The following is a 25715-nucleotide window of genomic DNA, read 5'->3' as shown; positions in this document are numbered from 1 at the left end:
CAACTGTCTGTCTTGTAAGCCCGAAAATACAAATACTTACTTTATCATACATAATAGCCTACATTAAAATCATCAAGTGATGACGGCAGCTGGCTGCAGCAATTAAAAACCACCAGTTTTTAATGTTCCATCAGACTGTGACTACTCGAGAGTCTGCTCTCGAGACTTTGCTCTAATTTTCGGGACAATTAGGGCAGGATTCGGGATTCGGGACAACTGCTTTGGATTTCGGGACTGTCCCGAATTTTTCGGGACGTCTGGTCTGGTCACCCTAATCATGTATAATAAACCGGTAAGGTCAACTAGGCATGGTGCTGACTCCGAGAGGAACGTTACGTTAAACGGAAGGAACGAAGCCGTTGGCATCTTCCCGGCCACGCGAGGGCGCCGTCTTTCTTTTACTGTCGCGTCTGGAGCGCGCGGCTCCATCCTGTCCAGCAGCTCCGTTGCCTACGTCACCACATTCCACCGAATGCGATGGAACAGCGTGTAAAAGCGTAAAGGTGGTCTCCGAAAACACTGCCAGAAACTTGTAAGTTGAATGAAAATGTAACAACAAGATGTGTGTTTTTGTGACTGAATTGTTCTCTGGTTGCTGGATGGTGGTCGGACATAAACATTGTTGTAGCTAGCAGTGGCTAAAGAGGTTACCAGGGGCTAGAGTCACTTGAATGTTTCTTTTGCCGGTTGATGTGTCAGCTTTTGTTGTGGTGAAATCTGTGTTTAGATGCAAGATGAGGGAAGCGGCCGTTCTGCTCACAACATGTGTGGTTCTGTGTCTCCTTCTGAGCTTCAGCCAGGCAGCCAGACAAGGACAGGACATCAGATGTGGAGGTATGTACGTCTGTAGGCTACTGTATGTTGCCTCGCTCACTCTCTGTTCAGGACAGAAAATGTCCTAATGCGTGGGTGCTCTCCTTCTTTCTGCTCACCGCAGCTTGCAGGGCTCTGGTAGATGAGATGGAGTGGGCCATCTCCCAAATAGATCCAAAGAAAATGATCCAGACGGGATCCTTCAGGATCAACCCGGACGGCAGCCAGTCCATCAGAGAGGTGAGGCTGCAGCACAGCCACGTAGTAATGTGTCAAACCCACTCTGTAGGCTGCACCACTTTACTACTGTAGTGCTGCACGTTTGTTTGATTTAAGCAGTGTTTGGCTTATCAGTTGTTTCTCACTGGGATGAGATGCTACTAACCTAACTAAATAGACTTAGGCAACGATGGATTTGATTAATCGTTTAAGTGATTTTCTCTGGTTCCAGCTTCTCAAATGTCTTTGTCTTATATGATTATAAACTGAATATGTTTGGATTTGGGACTGTTGGTCGGACAACACAAGACACCTGATGGCATCCCCCTGTACTCTGAGATATTGTCATAAGTGTTAGTGAGAGTAGAGAAACAAAAAAATCAGGCAATTAAACACATATTGTCACCTTACTGTTTAAATGAGCAACAAAACTGGACTGCAAAACAAAGTGTTGTTACTTAATGTATTATTACTACATTTGTAGAGAAACTTCACATCTTCTTAAATTCAGAGTTTTTCATGACCTTTGATGCCAACAGGTTCCTCTGGCTCGCTCAGAGGGAAACCTCCTTGAGCTGATGGAGAATGTGTGTGAGAGGATGGAGGACTACGGCGAGCACACAGATTCTTCGACAAACAGGAAGTCCTATATTAGGATAAAATCTCGGAGCGGCGCGGCCATGGACCTCTCAGAGGCCACCCTGGATTCAAGAGTTACAGGCAGTTTAAAATTTGCAGTGAGTACAAAATTCCATTAAATGCACCATAATTAGTTTGAATGGTCTTTCATTTCTATGCTTTTATTGTTAATGATGATAATATATAAGAATAGTTTTCTTGCAACCCACACCCCAAAATCTTGTGACTTATGCTGTGAAGCGTGCAGCTCGTTGCACAGTTTTTTTTAAAAACTTTTTTCCTCCAGTGTGAAACAATTGTTGAGCAGCATGAAGATGAAGTCATTGAATTCTTCGCTCACGAGACAGATAATGTCAAAGACAAACTCTGTAGCAAGAGGACAGGTGTGTTTTTGACTTAACATTACATTTTTTATTTTCATCCTTAGTTTTACGCCCTATTACACATTTCTGTTATGTTGTTTCACTGCAGCGCTAGCAGCTGTATTTTAATTCATTGTTTTCCTGTCCTGTGTGCTCTGCAGACCTCTGTGACCACGCTCTGAAATTGCAGCACGACGAACTTTGATATCATCCTGCCATGGCTGCCGTCTCTCCTCAGCTGAAATGGAGACGTTGGGTGATGTTTTCAGTTGTCTCTTATCACCGGTTTACGCCATGGCAGTGGTGGAAGATGTACACACATTTATATGTAAGATAATAGAAAATCGACCTGAAAATAAAAGTGTTATTTCTGTGATCTGGGACAATTTAAGGACCAGTTTGCCATTTTTTAGCCGTATCTCTTTGGACCATCTTGTCACTTCTTTATATACTGTAAGTTATTATACTTTTCAATAATCTGTGTTTCATATGGAGGCTCTTGTCTTGCCTTCAAATGCTCTTCATCAGATAAAACTGAAACTGTGAAACTGCAAAAATTAAGTTATACTTCCCAGTACGTATTGAATTATTTACAGGACTAATTGTGTATATAGATTAAGCGTCGTAATTTAAGACACAAGTACACAGAGATCAGGTTGAAATTTGGTCAAGTGGTCCCTAAGTCAATATTAATTTACATTGATAAAGTCCTTACTAAAGTCAGGAAAAAGTGCATTAGTGTTTTTTATTCACCCATACTGCCCGCTCATCAATGAACGTGTCATTTGATGCCAAATTATATTTTCAGTTCTAGCTTTAGTTTTTAATGCTTACCAGTTTTTATGGAGCTGTCCAAGATCACAGCATCACAGCATCACAGGAATAACTTGTTTTGGTTGAATATTCCATTTGAAAAAACTGAAAAGTTGTAGACACATTATGTAAGGTGATACATTAAGATGATTTGAGTGGCTAGCTATGTAATGTCACACTCTTCAAAGATTGATCACCATTAGCCCCATAAGAATTGTTACTGTTGATGTGAAATTTATATTACAGTTAAGAAAACCTATAAAATGTTGCTGTTTTTGGTGGGTGGGTTGATGTTGGAAATGTCCTCATGAACTGATCAAACATTTTTCACCCAAGAAACTGGCAATTGAAAATCAGATGCAAGTTGCAGCAAACTCAACAACAAAAAAAATTAGGGAAGGAAGTAAAATTCTGCTTTGTGTGTAATTAGGACTTTATGCTTCTTTGTAGCCAATACATTTTAAAACACACCCAAGGATGAAATGTAATGTAATAGTTTATAGCTTCAGGAGCAGGCAAAGGACACCCCTTCTTTCCATTAATCACTACAGAAATCAGCTGCAATCGCCATGAATTATGATAGTTAAAGCATTTTGTTATTACTTTGAATCATCAAGACTAAAGTTCTGTTTTCTTCAGCCTAGTAAAACTGAACTCCAGTGTAAGCCCACCAGAGTGTGCTGTAGTCCACAAGCTGATTGTTGAGTTAAAGAATCATACTCCGTTAGAAAGTCTTCATGCTGTACTGTCAATGTAGATTAAAAGTATTTTGGTATATATATATATATATATTTTAAATTAACTTGCTGTCTGATTTGAACATTCTGATATTTCCTTTTTATATATAAATTTTGTAAGTTCTCTGCATCTGTTTTGTCTTTAATCAATGGAAATATATTTGACACGAGTTTACCTTCTAAATTCTAAACTATCATAAATCGGTTAATTCACTAAAATATTTCTCTTGCTCCATAGATTGATTTAAATAGATATCATCCAAATTATTATAAAAAGCAAAAGTTCTGGTAACAGTCTGATAATAAACATTTAAAATGTTTACATACTGTAGGCAGTTTGTTGCTGTTTCATGTGTTGTGGCAATGTATTGTTAGACATATTTCTTTGAGAATGATTAGTATCACTGTTTTAATGCATAAATGGAAGGAACTGACATTACATTTCACTAAAATTGTATTTTTATATGATTTCACGTGACAAATTGATAAGTAAATTGATTGAGATGAGAGGACACATATAGCCAATACTTTACTACATAATATTTGTATTTAAAATAATGGACTGCCGACAAACATGAAAATACTGAAATGTAGGACTTTTCTCAACATATCATCACTAGAAAAAATAAGTTTTTTAGACTCCTTCTGGTTGACAAGGTACATTTAGTAGCGGTTCTGGAGCTTGTATCATGCAATTTTCCTCAGCAGATGGAGTTTGTACATTTTTAAATTTCCATTTTTCTTAAGGACGTATTGTCTTTTTATCTACTTATAATAAAGAACAATGGCTTGATTTTAGCCAGAAATATCACCACACCATGAATCACTCCAACTAATCAAATATTTTATTATATCAACTTTCATAATTTCACAGCCACATATCTACCTAAAATACTCTACTCTCTAGAAAAAGCAGATACATAGATTTAAAGAAAGTATGTAGGATCTGCTTTACAAAAATAAATTTGTCAAACTGATGATTTGGATATTTTATATTTCCCTAATGTTAAATTCCTAAATTTCTACAACAACAGTAAATGCATCGTCACTTACCCATCAAAAATAAAAGCTCTAAGATTACACTAAAACTAAAACATACATTCAAAATCTGCCACAAAATGTTATTGAGGAAATGACTTTCATTCCTTATCAGGCACAATACAACTGTAGATGGTACAGAGTTGTTAGATGTTCAGCTCAACATCAGACTAGTGTTCCTTGTTTATCCAATTATTTTAAAGACATACTTTCAATCATCCCTTCAACAGAGACCTCGGAGGGCACGGAAACCACCTCCTCCTTTTCTCCTGGCTCTGTTTCTGTCATTTCCACTGCCTGCATTGTTATATTTGCCATCTCAACCAGGCACTCCTCCCTCTGACTAGACTTATTTGTGACGCTCTCGTCTCCATCGTTATCTCCCTCTTCCTTAGCTGCAGTCTCATCTTTTACTTTAGCAGAGAAGCATCGCTCCCCCTCAGCCTTGCTCTCCATCCCGGCATCAGGTGGAGATTCCTCAACCTCGTCCTCATCTGCTACAATAACGGTGTCCCCAGAGCCTTGGCTGCAGGTGCTGCTGCATGACAGTGTGTCTTCTTCAGCATGTAAAGGCTCTTCATGGCATGGATCCGCCTGGATTTGTCCCACTTCTACATCCTCAACACTTCCTTCTGCTGAAACGTCCTGTTGCCCTGCTCCATCAAAGACTATCCTCTCAGAATATATGCCCACTATCACATCCAAGTCCTCCACTACACTCTCTGGATCCCACAGCTCACTCACTTCCTCCTCCTCATTCTCAGAGTCAGGCGCTGTATGTTTCCTAATGCGATTAACTGCATCCCACAGGGACTTGGGATACTGGGGCTCTTCTTTTAGGGTTGAGTCAGGGTCAACACTTCCACTTCCCTCTTGCAGTGGAGGAGTTGAAGAGCTGGAAGGCAGCTCTGTGGGTGAATCCGTACAAGAGGAAGATGAGAACTGAAGGGATTCTTCACAAGAGTCCAGATGAAGAGGAGGAGGGACAGTTTCTGGGATGCCAGCAGCCGAAGCAGCATCAGGATTTAGAGCTGGGGGACAGACTGAGTCCATTTCCAAAAGAGTGATGAACTCTGCATCTGACTCGTTTGATGTGTGTCGCCGAGAAGAAAGCTTGGAGGGTGAGCGCACATCTGGTGATTGAGACACCTCGCATTCTGAATCTGAAGTTGAGGGAGGAGAAGAGTTAGAGGGTTCAGTCTGTGGTTCAGTGTCCTGCAAAATGTTGATCTCTATTTGAGTTTGAGAGTCTGTAGCGTTTTCTGGGGATAGTGTCTGTTCCATAAGACCTGTAGGCTCCTCATCAGCTCCATTTTGTGATTGCTCCTCATTATCAAATCGTTGCTGCAAAATGTTGACTTCTGTTTGAGTTTGAGATTCTGTAGCGTTTTCTGGGGATAGTGTCTGTTCCATAAGACCTGTAGGCTCCTCATCAGCTTCATTTTGTGATTGCTCCTCATTATCAAATTGTTGCTGCAAAATGTTGACCTCTGTTTGAGTTTGAGAGTCTGTAGCGTTTTCTGGGGATAGTGTCTGTTCCATAAGACCTGTAGGCTCCACATCAGCTTCATTTTGTGATTGCTCCTCATTATCAAATCGTTGCTGCAAAATGTTGACTTCTGTTTGAGTTTGAGATTCTGTAGCGTTTTCTGGGGATAGTGTCTGTTCCATAAGACCTGTAGGCTCCTCATCAGCTCTTTTTTGTGATTGCTCCTCAGTCATATAACTCTCTTTTAGAAAAGCAACCTCTTCTTGGCCATTATCAAATTGTTGCTGCAAAATGTTGACCTCTGTTTGAGTTTGACTGTCAGTCACGCATTGTTGGGATATTGTCTGTTCCAAAAGACCTGTAGGATCATCATCGGGTTCTTTTGGTAGCTGCTCTTCAGTCATATGACTCTCTTTAACACTAGTAACATCGTCTGCTAGGGCACATTCAAGTTGTTGTTGCAGAATATCAACCTCCATGGCATTTTCTTTGGATATTTTAAGAATCTGTTCCATAGTGTGGCCTGTAGGATCCTTATCGGCTTCTTCTGTTTGTTGCTCATCTGTGACATTGCTCTTATTCACACAAGCATCATCATCTGGTTGGCCACTTTCAAATTGTTGCTGTAATAACAGCTCCTCTGTCATATCTTTGGCAGGGTCCTCAAAGGAGTCACTGATCTCTTCGTTTATTAGCTGTGATGTGTCATCCTCTTTTACCTGGTCCTCAACACTGAACACAGCTTCTACAGTTTTATCTATTAAATCAAGAGGAGATGGGCTTGGGGAATGGTCTGTATGGGGAATGGAGCTTGGGGAAAAGTCATTAGATCCTGGAGGAAGAGGTGATGGGGTGTAAGGCAGAGATGAGGTTTCAGGGTGAAGAGCTAGGATTTCTGTGGAATTGAGGGCAGTCAACTCAGGATCAGGACCTTCCTCTATGTTTGATTCTGAAATATGCATGAGAGGGGTAAGATCAGAGGATGAGAGCATGAGAGAAAGAGCAGGGTTCGACACTTCACAGTCTGGGGAGGGTGAAAGCGAAGAAGTATAAGAGAGGTTGCTGGGTGGACTGAGACCCTTAGAGGGAATGTGAGAGGAGGTATCATTTTCAATAGGCTGATTTTCTTCCTGCTGAGTTGTACTCTCTTCACTAGCGGGTTTAAGCAGAGGATCCTCAGTCATTTCAATTTCAGGTGAAGGTTTGATGTCAGTTTCGAGTTGGGAGTCATTCTCTTCAGACAGATTAGACACCTGAACCTGAAGCCCTGCAAAATCCTCAGCACCTTCATTTGCTGCCTGATCTTTGGCATCATCATTCTCTTGCGAACACACAGCCTCCTCAGTTTGGCCAACCTCTAACTGGTTCTGTGACTGTTCCTCTTCTTTTGTGTCCTCTGGGATTTGTTCAACTGCATCATCAACGTTGTTGTCTTTAACTGGAGATGGTTCAACCTCCTGGTCTTCCACACACAAGTCAAGAAGCAACGTTGCATCTTCAGGTTGCTGCTTAGTAATGCAGTCATCTAGAGGGATTCCTAAGATCCTTTCAGCACGCTCCTCCAACGTTTCCCTTTCAGAAACTGAGGATGAGGATGTGCAGAAGGAAGAGATTTGACTTTCTCCCTCAGGTGCCTTTTTCTCTATGAGATCTGAGTGTAGTTTGGTTTCAGACCTTCCATTAATTTGGAAGGGGTTGCTTTCTGAGTTTTGGTCAGTTGTCGCATCCTGATTCAGCTGACTGTTTGATTGGACACATTCAGGAGAGCCGGTCGATTGAATATCAAGTGGACTGTGTTCGGTGTGTAAATAGTGAACATGCTCTTTCTTGGGTGATGGAATCAGCTCCATTTTAACAACAACACAGGTTGTGTCGATAACCAGTAGAACCTTACTGTCTTCAGATTCTGTGTCTGTCTCGGTGTCCAGTCTCCTTACTTCAACATCAGTTGGATTAACTTTACTCGAGTCCTCTTGCTTGTGCACACCATCTGATTCTCTTTCCTCACCATTTGCTTTCAAATATTTGGATGAACTCTTAGTTTCAGATCTGCTTGTGATACTAGGCTCCCTCCACAAAGGGTATTTAACTGACACCGGTTGCACTGACTCCGCAACTTGTCTCCCACATGTAGAATCAGCATCATTTGTATTTAATTTTTCTGGGACGACACCATCTGTCTCTGCTTTGTTCAATATATTATCCTCAAGCATCTCACTTTCTACGCAGGTTGGTGTCTCCTGTTTGGCTTTGACATTTCTCGCATCAGAAGTATTTGACTGCTCTGTGGGTGTTGGCTCTCTGCCATCTACCTCATCTGCAAGTTTGTGTGTTTGATTACTGCCACTACTGTCCCTTAGACCTTTAGAAACGCCTCCTAATTCTGTGTTTTGAATGTTTGTTTGCGAGGTACAAAGTGGCAAAGATGGGGTTTCTGTGGTGCCTGCTATTCGAGACACCAAGCAGAATATGGTCATCCCACCTGTCTTTTTGTTTAACCTGAACTTCCTTCCTTCAATGACTTTTGAGGATGGTTCCTCATTTGTCTTTTTATTCTCAACTACTTGTAACACTTGTGGTTGTTTAAGATACATCATACCCTCATACTGTAGGTGTGTTTCCTGGATACTAAAAGGACTGCTTGCATGTAAAGCATCTGATTCCTGTCGTCTGTGATCTGGGAAGCTTCTTTGATTTCCATCTGATTTTGTAAGCTCATCCTTCTCTCCTTTTCTGTGATCCTGCAGGTCTACAGAGACATCGTGCTTTCTGGGTGCGGGCTGAGACCAGTAGGCTTGTCTCTTACCTTCTTGCTCCCAACTGGTGTCACAGTGATGCAATACAGGTGAACCTTTATGTGAGTTGTCATAGGGAGGAGGAGCAATATAGCCAGGAGGTTGGCTGAACATCCTCCGTTGGTAGCCGGTCTTTTCTTTGATGTCCAACATGTGGCTTGTGTCTGTGGCAGGAGTTTGTGATGAATAATAGGTTGGCGCTTGCTGTCTGCCCCCTCTATCCCACAGTCCTGATTCTCTGATGTTTGCAGATTGTCTGACTTGTTGCAGTGCTACCACTCGAGGATCTGTCCCACTCCTGCTGTCCCTCTCTGGAGCCCTGCTGCTCTCCAACAGCCCCTTAGAAGCTCCCCTCAACTCTGCCTCTATACGTCTCCTCCTTGGAAGTGAATGGCTGTATCGAGCTGCCCAAGCCTCCAGCTCTCGATAGCTGCTGTCGCTCCTCTTGGCAGAAATGTCCCTGTTGTAGCGAACAGGACCACAGGGCTCCCACCTCCTCTGCCACGCCTCCCTCAGAAATCCTCTCTCATATTCCCTCGCTGCTCGCTGAGCTGCTATCCACTCCCTGTCTCTGGCTTCATGCGGCTGATAGTCTCCCAGGTCCTGGTGCTGCTGAACGTGACGGTCTAGAATAAAAGGGAAGTGAGAAGAAGTAGGGGCAGTCAGCTCTTGGTCCATCCAGTTGGTGTACTCCTGTGGTGCCCCTCCTGTTCTTGAGCCTGGTACAGTCCAGTAACTGGACTCCCTGCCTTGATCCTGCTGCTCACCATAGTACAGTGGATAATGGGGTACCTGATGTCTGTCATGGTAGCTGTGGATGAAATGGTGGAAAATGTGTAAGTAAATAATTTCAGCAATAATAACGTGTTGCTAAAAATCGTGCAGTTTCTCATGATTATAACAGCAATGTGGAACAGCAATCTATAGAACCTAGGACTACTGTGCAGTAACTGTTTAAGTTTGTCAAGTACAGAATAAATCAAGTTTAAGTTGGTCAAACAAGCATAGAAAAAAACAAACTATCATCCAACGATCATACACAAAAGTAATCCCAGCACTGAACTCACTTATGTGTACAATTTCGCCCAGGAACAGTACCAAATTTGGAGTATAGAGGGGACTGCCCCTGATTCTCGGGCCAGAACTCCATCTGTTGTTTTCATACACAGATCTGAAACATGGAAAAAAATTGTTTCAGTATGTTATATATTTATATTGTTATATATCTTGGAGTGCCTAAAATCGAAAGATTTAAAAACAGACTGACAAATATATTTGTTTTAATGTTAAATATAACATGATATACTAAATAAAAAACTAAAATAAAAGTATAAAAGTCTTACATAAATGGAGAGATAAGGCACACACATACAACACATACCTTTTTAATTGCTGTTTTCAGATTATTGTCCTTGCTGCTCATGAGGTGATATGAGATCTAATGAAGTCCAAACAGGACAACTTGTTTTGAAAGGACAGTGGTTTTCAGTCCCCCTCCCACTCCACACACACACACACACACACACACACACACACACACACACACACACACACACACACACACATACACACACACACACACACACACACATTTTCAAAAAAATATAAACATTACCTAAAATTCTTCGCATAATTTATTTTTTTCATAAAATTTTTACAAAGAATCATGAATGACAAAAACTTTGCAATCACATGCATTGTGCTTTTCTGAGACTGATGCAATTAACAAACAGGCTTTCCTTCTCTGAACAGAAAGTCTGTACATCAGCAGAGAGCAGGAGAGAGGGGATGAAGTACGTACAGACAGCAGGCTGCAGGGAGGGCAATCTGTTGATGTTGACAGAATAGCTAGGGATGGGATGAACTTGTTTTGGGTTTTATTTATTTCAATAAAAAAAAATATTAAAGACTGCCCCTCCCCCATCATACACATATATATTTATTATTATCACTGTTTTGAATGCATAAATTGAAGAAACTGACAGATTACATTTAAAGATTTTTTTTTCGAGGAGTAAACCTCTGTATATGGGTGCCCACTCTACCAACTGAGCTATCCGGGCACCCAACTGACAGATTACATTTAACCGAAATTGTATTTTTATATGTCACGTGACAAATAAAGAAATTGGTTGATTGATTGATAGATAATGAAGATGTTTCATGAGACTCCATCAACTTGTGTGGAGGGAGGACTGGTGTTAATTAAATTGAAAGCCCCTGAAAAGTATTTTAATTTAATAATAGCTTGAATTTTTTTAGTGCCTTTCAAGGGACCCAAGGACGCTTTGCATGAAGGCAAAACAAGTAACTCATAAAAAATAAATGAACGAATTTAGTGGTGGCAAAGTTTGCCGGGAATAACAGGATTTAGGCAGGATCCATAGGCTGTAGTGAACAGGTGGGTTTTAAGTAGTTTATTATTATTTTTTTTTTATATCTCCACTGATGTGTCATTGCGGATTTTTGCCAGGAGAGAGTTTCTATGGGCTGCCAGGCTCTGTCCCCGATCCCAAAGATGTCATCACATTTTAATCCAAATGTGCCTGCACCCTGATTAGTGCATGCATAATGTCACACCTTTTTTCAAGAAAATGCGGTATTCAGGACCAAGTCACTCATAGTAAGCAGCTAACTTGGTTTTCAGGGCCTTTTAAACCCTTTTCAAGACATGCACTGATAACACTGTCAATCTTGTGTCTGAAACTACATTGTGCCTGATAATGACAACATGGAGTCAACATGAAGATCTAGACAAGTGATAAAAGGCAGAACCTGATATCTCCAGTCAGGTGATCATGAGTAGACCTGCACCGCAGCCTAAAGCTGTAACGGCAGAGCTGATCCCCATCTCAGTGAAAACAAGTCGAGACATGAGAGGCTGAGAACTGACACAAACACAAGTTGAGTATAAAAGTTGTTAAACATAAAATCACAATTAGAACTTGCATTTTTTCCATGGTTACTGGTCCCAAGCTGGAATGTGCTCACAGAAAGTGCTTTGATGCAAGTGAGAAATAACAAAAAGATATGTACCATTGCTAATCGGTTCCATTAGAATTCTAGTTTTGAGTATTTTTCCCCTGTGTAATGGACTACCTAAGGTGGCAGCCATCAACTTAACTAGTAGGTAAGGGGACACATTGTGGGCAAAAAAACACACAAAAAGAAGAAAATATGATTTTAGATAGACAAATCTCTCAACTAAAATCTATTTTTTTAAAATAATCAAAAATCACACTTTATACACATTTTGAAGACAATTGTGAAATCATTAGAATACTTAATTGATGATATATTACACATTTAATTTTTTTCCACATGTAATATCATTAAAACATGTATTGTGAAAGGTTAACAGTATTACAGATTTCTCAAGTAACTGTATATAAATAATAGCGATAAATTAAAGTAGAACTTTATGTTGGAGCTATTAGTTTATATTTAATAGTTAAATATTCGCTCATTTATTTTGTTGCGGTTTAGTTTTTATTATACGGTTGAATGTGTTTGATTAGACATCAGTATCATTATTGCGGTTACTTTGAATACCTGTTAGTGCTTTTGTTAATATATCAGGTAGACACCAGGGAGTGCTCAGGGTTTTTTTACCAGGGCAAGAGAGATGCCATTGTTCTTTGTTTATTTGCTTGCCAAAAATTGTGAAATGTACTTCACAAATACTCCATGCTTGCCTGGACAACATTTTTACTCCCTGTATAAAATGTATTCCTTCGGTGCCTCAGTGGCAAGTTTTTGTCCAAACCAATGGTCAACTAAGTAGACAACAAGTAGTTATTCAACAACATTCCAGTATTTGGTGCATCTCAAACGTCCATTTAAACTCAACTCTGACATGACTTCTGACATTAAACCTAGCACAATGTTTTTGTTTTTTTAATCTTTAGACTTATAGAATGTATTGACTAAAACATCTGTCAATACAGGGGACACCCAATGATAGCAAGCTCTCTTCAGTGTTGACAAGGGTACAAATATTTGTAACAAGTTGCATTATAAAACACAAAATTGCAGCTTAAAGTTAAAAATGATCTGAATCTCAAATTACAGTCACTTGATAGAAGGCTGACCTCAACATTGGATTATCCATGATGACAGCTGTGCATTTTGTAAAACCCAGCTTCCACAGTTTTTTTTCAACGTTTTTTTTTTTTTTTAAAAAGGCACCAATAAAACAGTCACAAATGGTCTTAGTGCAGTAACTAACCAAAGTCCAATGCCTGTAGCAGGTTGTCACTGCTCTTTCCTCAAAGATGCCCTGTAGATGTTAATGTTTTGATTGCCATCATAGTGAACAAGCTCCACATTAAATCTGCTTCGCAAACATTCCTCATAGAAACCTGGAGTCTTATGCTCTTTTCGCATTTTGGATGACAGATATACCACAGCTCCGTTCTTGCACAAATGGGATAGTGTCTCCACTAGCAGTGGGTAAGTCTCTGGGAGGTAAATTATATCTGCACAGAGCACCAGATCCCAGTCAGAAGAGAAGTTCATGTGGTCCTCACCCCAGGACAGAGGGAGAACGGTGGGAGGGCTGGTAGGCCAACCACTGGATGGCATGTTAGCAGAGATGTTCACCTGAAGTTGGGGAAGAGCCAAAGGAAGGTCTGTGAGGGTCACGACTGCACCTGTAAAGATACAAAAATGTTATTTCAGTATGATGTTGATGAAACTCTAAACTCAAGAGGCTTTAAACGATGCAATTATATCTTATTTACAGATGGATGCACCATATAGAACAGGTACTGTAACAATATAAAAAAATGTTGACAAGCAGCGCCTCTTGTGATGCACATCTGTGGACTGTAAGTGTGGTTGAGTTAACTGACTGAGCTAAATGACAGTAGCCGAGATGGAAAAGTGGCTGCCTGGTGGTACGGCGGCATAAGCCCATCCGCCGCTATAATGCATCCACGCGCTATACTATTAGTGGCATAACATCAGCCACTTTTCGATTTCGGCGTCACTCCCAAATAAAGGGAGCAAAGAGCCCGGCATAATAAAATAACCTTCCACGTACATACACAACCAGTCAGGAAAGGTTCATATAAATGCAACCCAAACATTAATGTGAATGTATTCCTCCGCAATACAGAAACCAATTGAAGGGAACAACAACAACAACAACAACATACCGAGGCGTGCTGCCAAGATACCAACCACACCAGTCCCTGCTCCCAGCTCTATGATGCGCTTTCCTCTCAACTCCACCGACTGCTCCTCGAAGTAACGACACAAGTGTAGCGCCTGTACACACACAAATGCACACCTTTATCGTCAATCAAAGCTCACGCTGATTTAGCTGATATGTTTTCACAACATCAACATAAACCAAGTTGGCTCTTACAGCTTCCCAGACCGGGGCAGCTACGCCGAGGTTGGCACCGAACAGCTGTCTTATCTTTAGCTCTTGGCCGACTAAAGTGTATACGGTGTCTTGAGAAAATGTTTCCGCAAACAGACCGTCATCAACAGGGAACGGATCGTCTTCATCGCCTGCACAAGTCATGTTTGGTAAGTTATACAGTCGGTTCACTTGATATAAAGTCAGCTACGTTAACGAGCATGAGCACCAGCCACAGCCAGACTTGTTGGTCCCCTTTCAGGTCTAGCTAGCTAGCTAACTAACTGTAGCTTATGGGGAATGTAAAAACAGCTTATGCGAGGTCGTCGCGAAATTAGTATAAATTGAGACTAGTCAATTAGCCATTTTCACAGTTTTTATTAGGCGGTTCGCTATCTATGTGACGCTGTCTTTAAGCCAGCTAGCTAACGTTAGCTAACAAGTGTTACAGTATATGACAAGTGTTAACAGCTGAATTAGATGGTGTTGTGTTTCGGCTTTTTAATTTTAGCCTGCACTTCCGCAGAGAGGGTGCTGTGAATTATTTTATCTGAATATTTTTGTATTAACTGAAACTTTAATTACAGCTTTCTCAGTGTTGTAAATGTAAGGTTATACGAAGCTTTTGATTTGAAATGTGACACAAACACACTTTGTTTCCGGGTTAGAGGACCTATCAAAGAAAAGCAAATGGTTTTGCTAAAGGAGCACTTGCACCCTTCTTTTTGTCTATGTTTGCACCACACAATTTAACCGTAGTGTTGAATTTGTTTGAATATATTACCTTAAAAAATATTTGTAAAGGAGTGATATGATGCTCTGATGACATTATATTTATATATTTATTTAATACTTGTACATCCCAAATTGCTGATGTTATTTGAGGGAGAAAACTACTACTATGACTTCATGTAACGTTAGGGCTGTGCAATTAATCGTAATTGTTAATCGTGATTACGATTTCGGCTCATAATGATCATAAAAACAAAACAAAATAATTGTTTAGCGCATTACATTTTGCAAGTAAACTCTTATTTTGTCATGTATTCTGAATGAAAAAATGTCAAAAGGGAAACAGTTCAAGGTGTTTGTTGCAGCCCAGTCTCACTGAAAAGCGTACAAATACCACGGGTTTCTACCTGTGAAATACGTGCAATGTGTACGCGAAATTGAAATTGTGCGTACAGCAGATACGCGGAGCGCTCCAATTACAGCAATGGAAACCACTGCGTTTATAGTATGAAGTGACGTGTGGCCGCGTGAGGAGGTTGGTTGAAGTGGTGGATGGGTAAAACACAGGACTTTCACCCAGGAGACCGGGGATCGCGTCCCGTGTTTGGCGATTTTAGGCCGTTTGTTAAGCCTTTCCCAATGTTTCTTCCCTAAACCCAACCGTTTATTAGTGTGTTTTTGTGATTTTCTTGTGTTATTAAAGCCTTTCCCTGCATTCTTTCTCTAAACCCAACCATATCTAGGTTTTTGTGTGTGATGCTGTTCTCGCGATAACACACAACGTGGTGACGCGAGCTGCGTGCATATAAAACGCACCGGTCCCCATGACTTCAATTGGAGCGCTCCGCGTATGTAATGCACGTAGAATTTCACTTTCGCGTACACATTGCACGGTAGAAACCCGTGTTATTTGTACGCTTTTGAGTGAGGTCGGGTCTGTCTGCTCTCAAAACAATACCTTGATCTCATGTTGACTTACTTATGAGTTAGGCCTGCAAATAACAATCATTTTCATGGTCAATCTGCTAATTTTTACTTGATTAATCGTTTGGTGTATAAAACATCGAAAATAGTAAAAATGGGAATCACAGTAGTCCAATGGAATGTCCTCAAATTGCTTATTTTGTCCAAACCAAGTCAAAAACTGAACATTATTTAATTCACGATGTTATAGACGAGCAGCAAATCCTCACATTTGGGAAGCAGAAACCATAACATTTTAATCAACTAGCAAAATAGTATAGTCAATTACTCAAATCTTTTTGGCTGTATCTATGCACCAACGGTGCAATTCAAACACACAAAACACCATCATGTTCCAGGTTTATTTAAAAAAACAAGTTGCCATCTCCTCACCCGTTTTGCTTGGAAATCAAAACTTAGGTAGAGTACCACTAAGACATAACCATTTTTCACACATAACTTCACATCAAGACAAAGATGATTTAATAGGTGTATAAAGTGTAGAGTCCAGTACAGATATGTTAAATAAAGCTCTTCATCGTTCCCGCTAATCAGTCTTTATAGAACACAAGGACACGTAAAGAAATTCCAACAGAGCCAAGCCGACTAAAATGAAATGTGTCCAATCTGAAAAGAAAATGATAATGCTGTCTTCATGTCTGCTTGTGTTGGACTACATTGCAGTTTTCTCAGTGGAGTGGACAATAACTGTTGGGTTTAGACTACAGATACACTTTACTCAATATACAATAATTCTGCCTGACACAGAACAACTCTGAATCTCTTGATTATTTAAAGTTATTAAAAATAAATATTTTCATCGTACAGATGACAGTAGTATTACATCCATAACACAACCACCCTACCCCTTAGGCCTCAATATGTGCAAACTGCAAGTGTTTAAAAAAGGTAGCACTTTAAGCAAGGACCATTTAAAAACATTAACGATTAAGTGTTTTAAAATAAGCACTTCATGACAAGTGCAGCAGGTGTGAATTACAGGATAAATTGGAGGAAGCTCACGGCTGTCGACATCTTCCTCAGGCCAACAATGATCTCGGTATGATTTTTAAATTGCGGAGTAAAAGGATAAAAAACAGGTGGTCCTTAAACCAAAGGAATATTTTTGGTACCGCATTACTATTCTAATCATATACTGTCCTAATACAAAACATTTTCCTTTAGTCTTCCAACGTAAAATACTGAGCCTGGGCATAAATGTAATGTCGAAATGAAAATTAATTTGCAGTGAAATGATATCTACTGCATATTTCTCTTTCACAAACATTCGTTCTTGTCACATCTTCCTTACAGAAACAACATTTTTGCAATGACTGGAAAGAAATTATGCATTGTCGCACAACAAACGTCACAATTCATGCTTTAAGTTCAAGCAGAAAACACTCTGCTTTAGCATTTAAAACATTGGTAGTCCATTTTTATACAACACAAACTGTTTTTCTTTTGTTAAGACACACATGTCAACATAGTCGGGTTCGACAAACCTCTTGTCACAGAGTCTTGGCGATTTGGGTGCGAGTCACTTGATAAAATAGCCACGGCTCAGACAGATTGTTGATTGTTTCTTTCATTAAATCAACCACAAATATCTCCACACAGCCCAACGTGCACCTGTAAAGGGATGAGGAATTCTTCTTGACGTTTTTGGTGGGAATGAAAGGCAGTCAGCTTTGTTTTCAGTAGGACCGAGACCAACAAGACCAAGTCCACACAGATGCACCACAAACACCCACACAGAAAACAAAAGCCAGAGGAATGCATAATTAAAACTTTGTTCCAAAAAGAATAATAATTAGAACGATGACTATGATGAAGAGGATCAAAATGACCAGCATCTTTCTGTTCTTCTTCTGATACTGTTCCGCCTGCAAAGAAAATTAAAATCAGTGTCTTATCATCATCATGCAACAAATTGAGTTTATACAGATTTAATAACTGTGTAATACTGTAAATAGTTAATATCATAATTGTGTCATTAGCCTGCTGTAAGTTTCCTTTTTTGAGTTCTCTTGTGGTTATTTACATTTATTATTAGCTTCCAAACTAAATTGTTATGTATCTAAAAAACAAATGTTGTTCAGCAGCTTATGCCGATCCCTGAAGTGGTATGTTGCTCGTTCCTCCGGCACGTACCGGTCGGTCCCTAACGGCAGGGGCCGCTTGAAAGTGGTAGGCCACTGTCCGTCTGTCACACAGCACCCTGCCCTGATGCATATACAAAAGGACCTATTTCTTTTACAAATACTGCCATAAAATGTATATTTATATATGTAAATGTATTTACTGACAACATAGCGCAACATATCAGAATTAGGTTTATTGTCAACTTCCCTTACTTACAGCACCATAAATAAAGGAATGTATAATTTTTTTTCTCGTCCGTTCTGTTGTTGGGATATGTGTGATGCCTTTAAAATGACAGTGAAGTAATTTCATATGTCCTTGCCGATTGTACCCTGAAGCTGAGCTAGCCTAAGCTAACATTGCCAATAGCGGTCTGACTAATCGATAATCGAAATGTAGAGCCAACTGAGTGTATTATTTGTTGGCATGTTTAATAGTACCTTTTGTAACTGTTTCATTCCTTCTTCTGTTTTCACACAAGACTGCTCCACATTGAAGTCAATTCTGTCAAGAACGGTGCCCTAGAGGGAGAAGAGGGAATTTTAGTTGTAAATTCTTTATTTTAAACAAAGGTAATAGGCTCGTTCAAGATGAGCCAGATCTGCGCAGAATCGATCACCGGCGATCGCCGCCCAACGCATGCCGGTTAGATTCTTGTCCGACTTGATCCCGACTTGCTCTGACGTCATGCACACGTGGGCAACGATAATCTCACGAGACCAAGGCGGCCGCAGTTCTGAGACGCAGGCAGCGCTGTTGCTTTTCACCGACTGCAAGAGCCAGGCGTACGCAGGTGGACCCAGGGCATGCTGGGAAACGCCGGCCTCTCAGCTGATCGAACAGCTGATTGGTTCAGAATCGACTCAACATGTTGACGTTTTATATAAACTTTTTATTGATTTTGAATCGGAGGGCTTTTAACTGCGATTTGTCTGATTTAAAAGCTTATTCTGTACCGAACACATGCTGTGAGGCTGATAGTTACGTTTAGAAGTCAGAGAGACTAAATCTGTTCAGATTACGGATCATCTACAGTCTGTTGTTTATTAAAATCAGCAACAGATCGCATGTAGAGAATTCTGACACCTACTCTGTCATAATAAAAACAACTGGAGACTGTGTGAGCTGATATATTGGTCTGATAACATTTTATTAAATCGGAATTGGACCACAGTGTTTCTGTCACTTCCTGTTCAGCCTGAAGGCTGCTGGCTGGAATCAGCTGGAAAACTGTCCGACTTGAGAGCAGATTTTTGTCCCCGCCCCCGGCTGCTGCCGCCTGCTCTCGTCTACTTTACAGGCAAGGCGCAGTTCATCTCCAACGAGCCTTATGTTGTATGTTAGCAGTGTTGTTAACAGTTAAATGTTGTTAACAGTTTGGTGTAGCACTGCCACTGACTTCTCATTCAAGCAGTTGATACAAATTCAAATTGTTAATATGTCAGGATGCTTTACATTTTGGAAGTCATTAGTGCAACTCACTGACAACCCGAGGCTTGTACGTGGAGGGCAGTAACATTTTTCTTTGGTACCCCAGGGACTGGACTCATGCCATAGTTACAAATTCGGTCTATTAAGTCATAGTCATTCTATGTGTAAGCAGGTCAGTACTGTTTCAAATACCTGTTCCACCACCATTCCAGCCAAGTCCCGGAAAATCTCATTCAGATCTGAGATGGACTGCACTATTTGTCGGATTTCCCGCTCTCGTTCTTCCACCATAACGGTGTTCTGTTCAACCAGCATCAACTGGTCGTCTGTGAACCCCTGAAACAAGAGAGAATAAAAGTCGGTGATTTTATAGTAACACAATTATCACTCCAAATGCAACAACACATGTAGCCACAGCCTTAGCAGACACTACTCGGGCCAAATTGTAGATACATTTTCCTTTGTCAAAATTGAAAAGAAAAGAAAAAACAGATTCACTATGCCACTCAGTAGATTTTAGCATCCACCCCTATGGCAAAGGCAAAAAGACATCGATCTGCACGCCAGTGTTGCACTTAAAAAGTTGGGCACGGGTTTAAACCATCTTAGCATAATGTTTAGGATTGTTTTCTAAAATAACTAATAACACTGTGCCATTGTGTTTAAAAAAATCATCTCCGGAGTCTCTTGAATAAGTCAGTGTTTTTAATAGCATTCAAAATATATTTTAAAATGGCTTAATAATATTTGGAAAAATTGGTAATTTCTTTTTTTTGAATTTCACTTCACAGACAGCAGAGATCTTTTTTTCTTTTCTTTTTTTACGGTTTTATTCCACCAGACATATACTTTGTCATTTCCTGTCTTCTAGTCGGGATCAATAAAAAGAGACAAAAACTGATTTGTACAAATGCTAAATTTACATTTGCATAACACGGTGAAACCTGCATCAATATGTGAGTGTGCACCCAGACTTTTATAATGGATGTTTTTCTTAGTTTTTTTCTTATCTTATGTTTATATTAAGTGTCTCTGCTGTTATTGTACTGTATACAGGACGCCTGAGCCAAAGAAAATGGTGGTGGAACTAAAAAGCACCTTGTCATATACAGCTAAATCTTCATCCTCTTCCATTAGGGGTCCAGAGTCAAAAAAGTGCTTTGATCTCTCCTCACGATTCTTCATACCTGAAATATAAACCAATGACGTGATGCTTAGGTGGCATGAAAAACAAACAACTTGAGAATAAAAGAGATATAACATGGGATAAAACCTTGGTAATGGTTACAAATATCTGAGAAATTAGAACACAGGAAACCAATCCCAGCTTTACTGCAGTCCTTACGTTTTAGATAGCCGGACTGTGTGTGCCTGAAATTGGTGGACAGATCCTGCAGGCTCTGTGCTATGGACGAGACCACGTTTCGCAGTAGCTTCTCCTCCTGCTCGGTACAGTGGCCACAACGAGACTGCAGGCCTGTCACAGCTCGCTGGCATCGGTGGAACATCTGCAATAAACACAAAATTAGTGAGCAAGGAGAAACAAACTCCAGGTTTCATTTCAAATTTCATTTCAAACTCTTCAACATGAAATATTGTCAAATGTGTTCATATCCACTCCCTCAAACAATCAAGAGGACACACAGTCAGTACTATATCATGTTCTTATGACCATGCCAAATTAAAAGGTGTGTATGTTTTTTTTTTTTAAAGATGCATTTTGTTGGGCTTTTCCACCTTTAACTGATAGGACAGCTAGGAGAGAGAGAGGGGGAAGACATGCAGGAAATAGTCTCAGGTCAGACTCGAACCCTGGACCTCTGCGTCAAGGCATAAGCCTCTCAGTATATGTGCGCCTTCCGTACCCACTGACCCATCCCGGCCACGGTGTGTACGGTTTTTATCTAAAAATGGAGCATTAACTCTATTACTACACTAATAAATTACTGTACCTGTGTAATTTCCTGAGTAGTGATTTCTATGGCATGCTCTTCCTCACTACTGTCATCAAGTGTGGGTCGATTCATATGCTTGTCATGAAGTAAGGCCAGATCTTTCATTTTTTGCCGAACCCGTGTGATTTCGTACTGGATCTGTAAGAAAATGCTTAAAGGTTAAAAGCCATGTGACTTTACTTTGTACACAACTTATTGGGTCATACAGAAAATGTCAACAATTTAAGATTACAGGATTCCAAATGCATGCATGTGTGAGCTTTCAGTCTTATAATTAGGGCTACTGTATTTTTATGGGTCAGCTTTATACAGATAGGTTTCTATATTCCTGTTACAAGTTTGTTTCACCTCATTAACCCACTCTACCCATTTGGGGGGCAGTTTCTTGGTGACTCCAATGGCTGCTTCAGGATCCAGACTAATGCCCGACACCAGGGCCATTCGATCATCAGCCAACTTAAAAACAAAAACAACAAATCATTCTATAAAAACATTGTCAACATTTCATGTGTCTTAAGTAAATCTACCACTAAGGAAAAACAACAGTACCTCATCAAGCTCCTAATGTGATTGGCAGATAGCAGATTGGTCCCATCCAATAGGGAACAAGGAAAAGGAGAGAAAGACAGAAGCAACAGAAAGTGAGCCCCGGAAAAATCTGTGAATACCAAATAAGCTAAACAATTCATTAATTTGAAATGAGAATGATAATTACTGAACTGTACAGCAGAGGTACATAAGGTCTAGCTGTTGAAATTAAATCTAATCATTTGTTTGTCCTGAGTTTTTTGTTTGGATGTGCATTGCAACGGTGTCAAAACTGGAGTTTGGAGGCAAAAATAAATCATACTTATCTAGAAACAACTTGCAGAATAATTCCACTTTAGACAAATCATATAGAAACAGTGAGAATAAAGAGAAAGAAAAAAAGGTTGAGCCTCAAGATCACCTGAGCTGGCTGAGGCAAAAAGAACTTAATTTTAATTTAAAATCTGAAGGTGTGAATTCCAATGTCAAAGTGGTTGTTTTCGTTGCTAGAGCATAATTGCACTACTGTAAAATGAGAAAACTGACATTAATGGAGAGTGCAGAGACATTTAAATCAACACAGTTTTACAACATATACAATTAAAGTCTGATACAGGAACAAACATACACTGAACAGTCTGTGCATCACAAGATATACGTATTACTATAATCAGAATTTTTCATGTAACATTTTACATCTCCATTTGAGCTACATGATACACAATGAGGTCAGACAATAACAAACCCTCAAAAAGGAGTCGAAGGAGGTCTAGTTAAAGAGTAGATCTTGGTTAGAAGATCTTGAGACTACCGTCTGCAAATACAGATGCTCTTAAAAATATAGCTCTATTCAGGGATCCATAGAGATCTTCACCACACTTTTTAAAATGTACTTTTTAGAAGGTTACTAACAGCTAAGGACCTACTAAGTAACATTATGGAGACCTGTTGGGCAAAAACTACTAAAGCTAATTTCTATTTAATATGTGGAAAGATTATGTACAGAGAGCTGAAGATCCCACAGGTTCAGAAGCATCAATCAATGAGCCAGAAAAGGCCATCTATCCATAACCAAATTGCTGGGCTGGTTCCATTTTAACTGCATCACCTGCTGATGGGGCTCTAGTAGAAATGTAGGTGAATGACTTGAGTAATGAATCAGTAATGTTTTTTGCTCTCCAGAAATTACAGATAGTGTATAAGCAGTGAATCTGACAAACACAGCAGCTGCACTGTCGGCAGGCTGAATCACTTTGGAGTAACCAGGCCACAGCATCACTATTAGTTTATGCTACTCTGAGCCTGGTCCTGAGGTAAAGCCCAGCACACCACTCCACACTGTCATACACAGATGCACTAACCGATAGTGTCCGTCCAGGAGAAGTCAGTGTTCACCCTGTTCAGTAGCTAAAATTCAGCAGAATATTTTGGGAAATGCATGCTCAACTGATGGGATATCGCTCAGTGCCTCTGGGTGTACAGGTTAATAAATCCACCTCTATGTGTGGTTAACTGGTTCAAATGTTCACAACTGAGTGTGAATGGTCACACACACCCTGCACCGGCCTGCTGTTCTTTGTATCCTGCACCTGGCCTCCTCTACTGGAGACGTTAGGTCAACTCCAGCACAAACACAGGAGAGCTGTACACTGTTCATGCTCAAGCTTAAAAAAAAAAAAGTGTCCATGAATATGAAGAAACTTTGTGGACTACCTTGTGCTTTACAAAACTGCAATGGAATGGACAGTGCACAGGTAGACAATGACAGGATTTGTATATAGGGGTCATTCCTTTAAAAATGACTGAATGTGAATTAACTTGTAGGCCTACATTTCTGCACCGATCCCATACGCTGGATCCATACCCTGACACTGTGCCTTATCATGTGGACTGGGTATTTGGTCAAGTGTGCCTGATCAACATTTTTTTTTTTTTTTAAATAATGGCTTCACTAGAGATGCACCCAACTCAAGGATTATTAATATTTCTTAACGATTCACAGTAGTTTTCAGGATACAGCAATATCCCTTGCCTAGGTTTAACATCTAACATGTTTAGAAGTACAGGAGAACACCAGCATTCTACTGAACAAGTTAGTACAGGTTACAGGCAGAATCTAATCTAGACTACATCAAATTACGGTGTACTTGCCACAGCACACTTTTTACTAGAGTAGGACCACTATGTGGAAATGCTTTAACTTTCACAAAAACACACTCAATCTACACTATTTTATTTTTCAAACGTAGCTACCCTTTTATCTTAGACATTAGGGAATACTTACTAATATTTAGCTTTTATTTCCATTGTTTACTGTAGAAATTTAGCTATTACGAGCTGAAAAATAAAATATGCCTGCACATCCCTCTTCAGCCTCCTCCATCATCCCACTGAGTCACATGAATCAATCAGTCTTGAGGTGAATGCGTAGAAATCTTCCTGAGTAATGATTAGCAGCTACTAACACACTGTTGTATCTAGCTAACACAGCTCAGTGACTGGCTGGCTACATGCAAACACACACGGTAAAATGTCAAAACGATGCAGACCACTCACCGCAGCATTGCTACGTGTACTCAGACGGGGGTCGTATGTACTCACTTGCTCAGCCAATATCTGCCGGTTTTGGATTGCATTGTTCCGCATTAACAAGAAGGCATCGGTCAGACGCCTAGTGGCCATGACTGCCTTGTTTGATATCTAAATTAACACTGGACAAAATGCGGATCAGGCGATGATTATTATATTATGTCCACTGCCGCTGACCCACTGCTAACACACCGCTAGCTTTAGCTTTAGCTTTGCCTGCGAAGAACGATGAAGTAAACTCGCGGTACAGCGCCTACAGTGGACAGCAAACGACCTTAACTGTATTTATCTTTCAGGCATTTCTAATGCTTAAATTAAAATGAGGAACATGACCGACTGTTACTTTTCAAAATTATGGATTACGTTAGATTAGTAACGTTATTCCGTTTTAGGCAGCTACGGAAGTAGGAAAACGTAAACACCTGCGCTAAGCGAATGCTTCTTCTTCTACTACTGATTTTCTGCGGCTGCCAATTGCAATTGGAGTCCGTTTTCGCCGCCTAGCGCCGCGGCGAGGCGACAGCAGTATATTATATATGTTATTGTATAGCCTAGTATAATATGTTCTTACACATTCACCCCTTAATACATCCATGATTCAACCACACATCGCGATTGGACTTTTCAGTGAAGTAGGCCTAGTAGGAAACGTCTTGTATCCAGTAGTTATACTTTCAAAATTACAAATAGTTGGATATTTATAGATTCCTGATTTTTCAATAAGGAATAGGAAAATAGAAAAGAAAGAAAATGTAATTTTGGATTTTTTTTTTTTTGAGAGTAGGCTATCAGTTTATGTCAAGCAGAATATTTCCTATACCATCACTAAAACATGTCTGGAGAATATCTTTAAGCATCAAAGTTCATTTTTTTTCAAGTTTAATTTTTTTAATTTCCATTTTCCTGCCATAACAGCTAGGCCTACAGTGTATACATATATATAGACCTACATATTCTATTGCTCTTTTAGTTGGCCACAGGTATTTGGAGCAATGAGCATGCAGCCTACAGTGTCACTGCCTCAGAAAACCTTTGACCTGCCAACCGGGCCTCCAATGCTTTCATTTACACTCACTGCTTCAGCACATCTTATCTATGA

The 25715-nt window shown here is 40.1% G+C and overlaps 4 protein-coding genes across 10 annotated transcripts; 1 reads left to right on the top strand and 3 right to left on the bottom strand.

The window, feature by feature from the left end:
• Positions 1 to 399: 399 nt before the first annotated feature.
• On the top strand, positions 400 to 4022 carry cnpy2 (canopy FGF signaling regulator 2). Its single transcript, XM_039798701.1, has 6 exons — positions 400 to 532; positions 728 to 834; positions 938 to 1053; positions 1572 to 1769; positions 1958 to 2054; positions 2195 to 4022. The coding sequence occupies exons 2-6, from the start codon at positions 735 to 737 to the stop codon at positions 2236 to 2238; spliced, it is 555 nt and encodes a 184-aa protein (XP_039654635.1). The 5' UTR covers positions 400 to 532; positions 728 to 734; the 3' UTR covers positions 2239 to 4022.
• A 384-nt stretch (positions 4023 to 4406) lies between these two features.
• On the bottom strand, positions 4407 to 10364 carry si:ch211-159e12.5. 3 transcript variants are annotated; one of them, XM_039798649.1, is made up of 4 exons: positions 10287 to 10364; positions 9973 to 10076; positions 6308 to 9716; positions 4407 to 5920 (listed from the first exon to the last, which is right to left on the bottom strand). In XM_039798649.1, exons 2-4 carry the CDS (start codon positions 10053 to 10055, stop codon positions 4814 to 4816), a joined length of 4599 nt encoding a protein of 1532 aa, XP_039654583.1. In that variant the 5' UTR covers positions 10056 to 10076; positions 10287 to 10364; the 3' UTR covers positions 4407 to 4813. The 3 variants fall into 3 exon arrangements, with proteins under 3 accessions (XP_039654583.1, XP_039654581.1, XP_039654582.1); XM_039798647.1 differs by having other exon boundaries at positions 4407 to 9716; positions 10287 to 10363; XM_039798648.1 differs by having other exon boundaries at positions 4407 to 9716; positions 10004 to 10076; positions 10287 to 10363.
• A 2420-nt stretch (positions 10365 to 12784) lies between these two features.
• Positions 12785 to 14852, bottom strand: LOC120557952 (EEF1A lysine methyltransferase 3-like). 2 transcript variants are annotated; one of them, XM_039798695.1, is made up of 3 exons: positions 14277 to 14852; positions 14065 to 14176; positions 12785 to 13551 (listed from the first exon to the last, which is right to left on the bottom strand). In XM_039798695.1, the coding sequence occupies exons 1-3, from the start codon at positions 14436 to 14438 to the stop codon at positions 13160 to 13162; spliced, it is 666 nt and encodes a 221-aa protein (XP_039654629.1). In that variant the 5' UTR covers positions 14439 to 14852; the 3' UTR covers positions 12785 to 13159. The 2 variants fall into 2 exon arrangements, with proteins under 2 accessions (XP_039654629.1, XP_039654628.1); XM_039798694.1 differs by having other exon boundaries at positions 12785 to 13557; positions 14277 to 14842.
• Positions 14853 to 16316: 1464 nt separating this feature from the next.
• On the bottom strand, positions 16317 to 25078 carry stx16 (syntaxin 16). 4 transcript variants are annotated; one of them, XM_039798689.1, is made up of 9 exons: positions 24584 to 25078; positions 22049 to 22060; positions 21848 to 21955; positions 21497 to 21637; positions 20890 to 21052; positions 20643 to 20731; positions 19737 to 19880; positions 18554 to 18634; positions 16317 to 17854 (listed from the first exon to the last, which is right to left on the bottom strand). In XM_039798689.1, the coding sequence occupies exons 1-9, from the start codon at positions 24707 to 24709 to the stop codon at positions 17753 to 17755; spliced, it is 966 nt and encodes a 321-aa protein (XP_039654623.1). In that variant the 5' UTR covers positions 24710 to 25078; the 3' UTR covers positions 16317 to 17752. The 4 variants fall into 4 exon arrangements, with proteins under 4 accessions (XP_039654623.1, XP_039654625.1, XP_039654624.1 ...); XM_039798691.1 differs by having other exon boundaries at positions 24629 to 25078; XM_039798690.1 differs by lacking the exon at positions 22049 to 22060.
• Positions 25079 to 25715: the final 637 nt, after the last annotated feature.

The sequence above is a fragment of the Perca fluviatilis genome, chromosome 4 (assembly GCF_010015445.1).
Source record: "Perca fluviatilis chromosome 4, GENO_Pfluv_1.0, whole genome shotgun sequence".
Taxonomy (NCBI): Eukaryota; Metazoa; Chordata; class Actinopteri; order Perciformes; family Percidae; genus Perca; species Perca fluviatilis.
This window is presented reverse-complemented; position numbering and strand designations above follow the sequence as displayed.

Bases quoted from the DNA above. Each gene is read 5' to 3' on its own strand.
- stx16 (XM_039798689.1), bottom strand. From the start codon at position 24,709: ATGGCCACTAGGCGTCTGACCGATGCCTTCTTGTTAATGCGGAACAAT. The intron at 19,881-20,642 runs GTGCTTTTTAGT...CTCTTGTTTCAG, and splicing joins ATTTAGCTGTATATGACAAG to GGGTTCACAGACGACCAGTT. The intron at 17,855-18,553 runs GTACTATTAAAC...TTTTCTTTGCAG, and splicing joins GAATGAAACAGTTACAAAAG to GCGGAACAGTATCAGAAGAA.
- LOC120557952 (XM_039798694.1), bottom strand. From the start codon at position 14,438: ATGACTTGTGCAGGCGATGAAGACGATCCGTTCCCTGTTGATGACGGT. The intron at 14,177-14,276 runs GTAAGAGCCAAC...GTGTGTGTACAG, and splicing joins CTGCCCCGGTCTGGGAAGCT to GCGCTACACTTGTGTCGTTA. The intron at 13,558-14,064 runs GTATGTTGTTGT...GTATCTTTACAG, and splicing joins TATCTTGGCAGCACGCCTCG to GTGCAGTCGTGACCCTCACA.
- cnpy2 (XM_039798701.1), top strand. From the start codon at position 735: ATGAGGGAAGCGGCCGTTCTGCTCACAACATGTGTGGTTCTGTGTCTC. The intron at 1,054-1,571 runs GTGAGGCTGCAG...TGATGCCAACAG, and splicing joins GCAGCCAGTCCATCAGAGAG to GTTCCTCTGGCTCGCTCAGA. The intron at 1,770-1,957 runs GTGAGTACAAAA...TTTTTCCTCCAG, and splicing joins CAGGCAGTTTAAAATTTGCA to TGTGAAACAATTGTTGAGCA.
- si:ch211-159e12.5 (XM_039798647.1), bottom strand. From the start codon at position 10,055: ATGGAGTTCTGGCCCGAGAATCAGGGGCAGTCCCCTCTATACTCCAAA. The intron at 9,717-9,972 runs GTGAGTTCAGTG...TTTCATCCACAG, and splicing joins GGGCGAAATTGTACACATAA to CTACCATGACAGACATCAGG.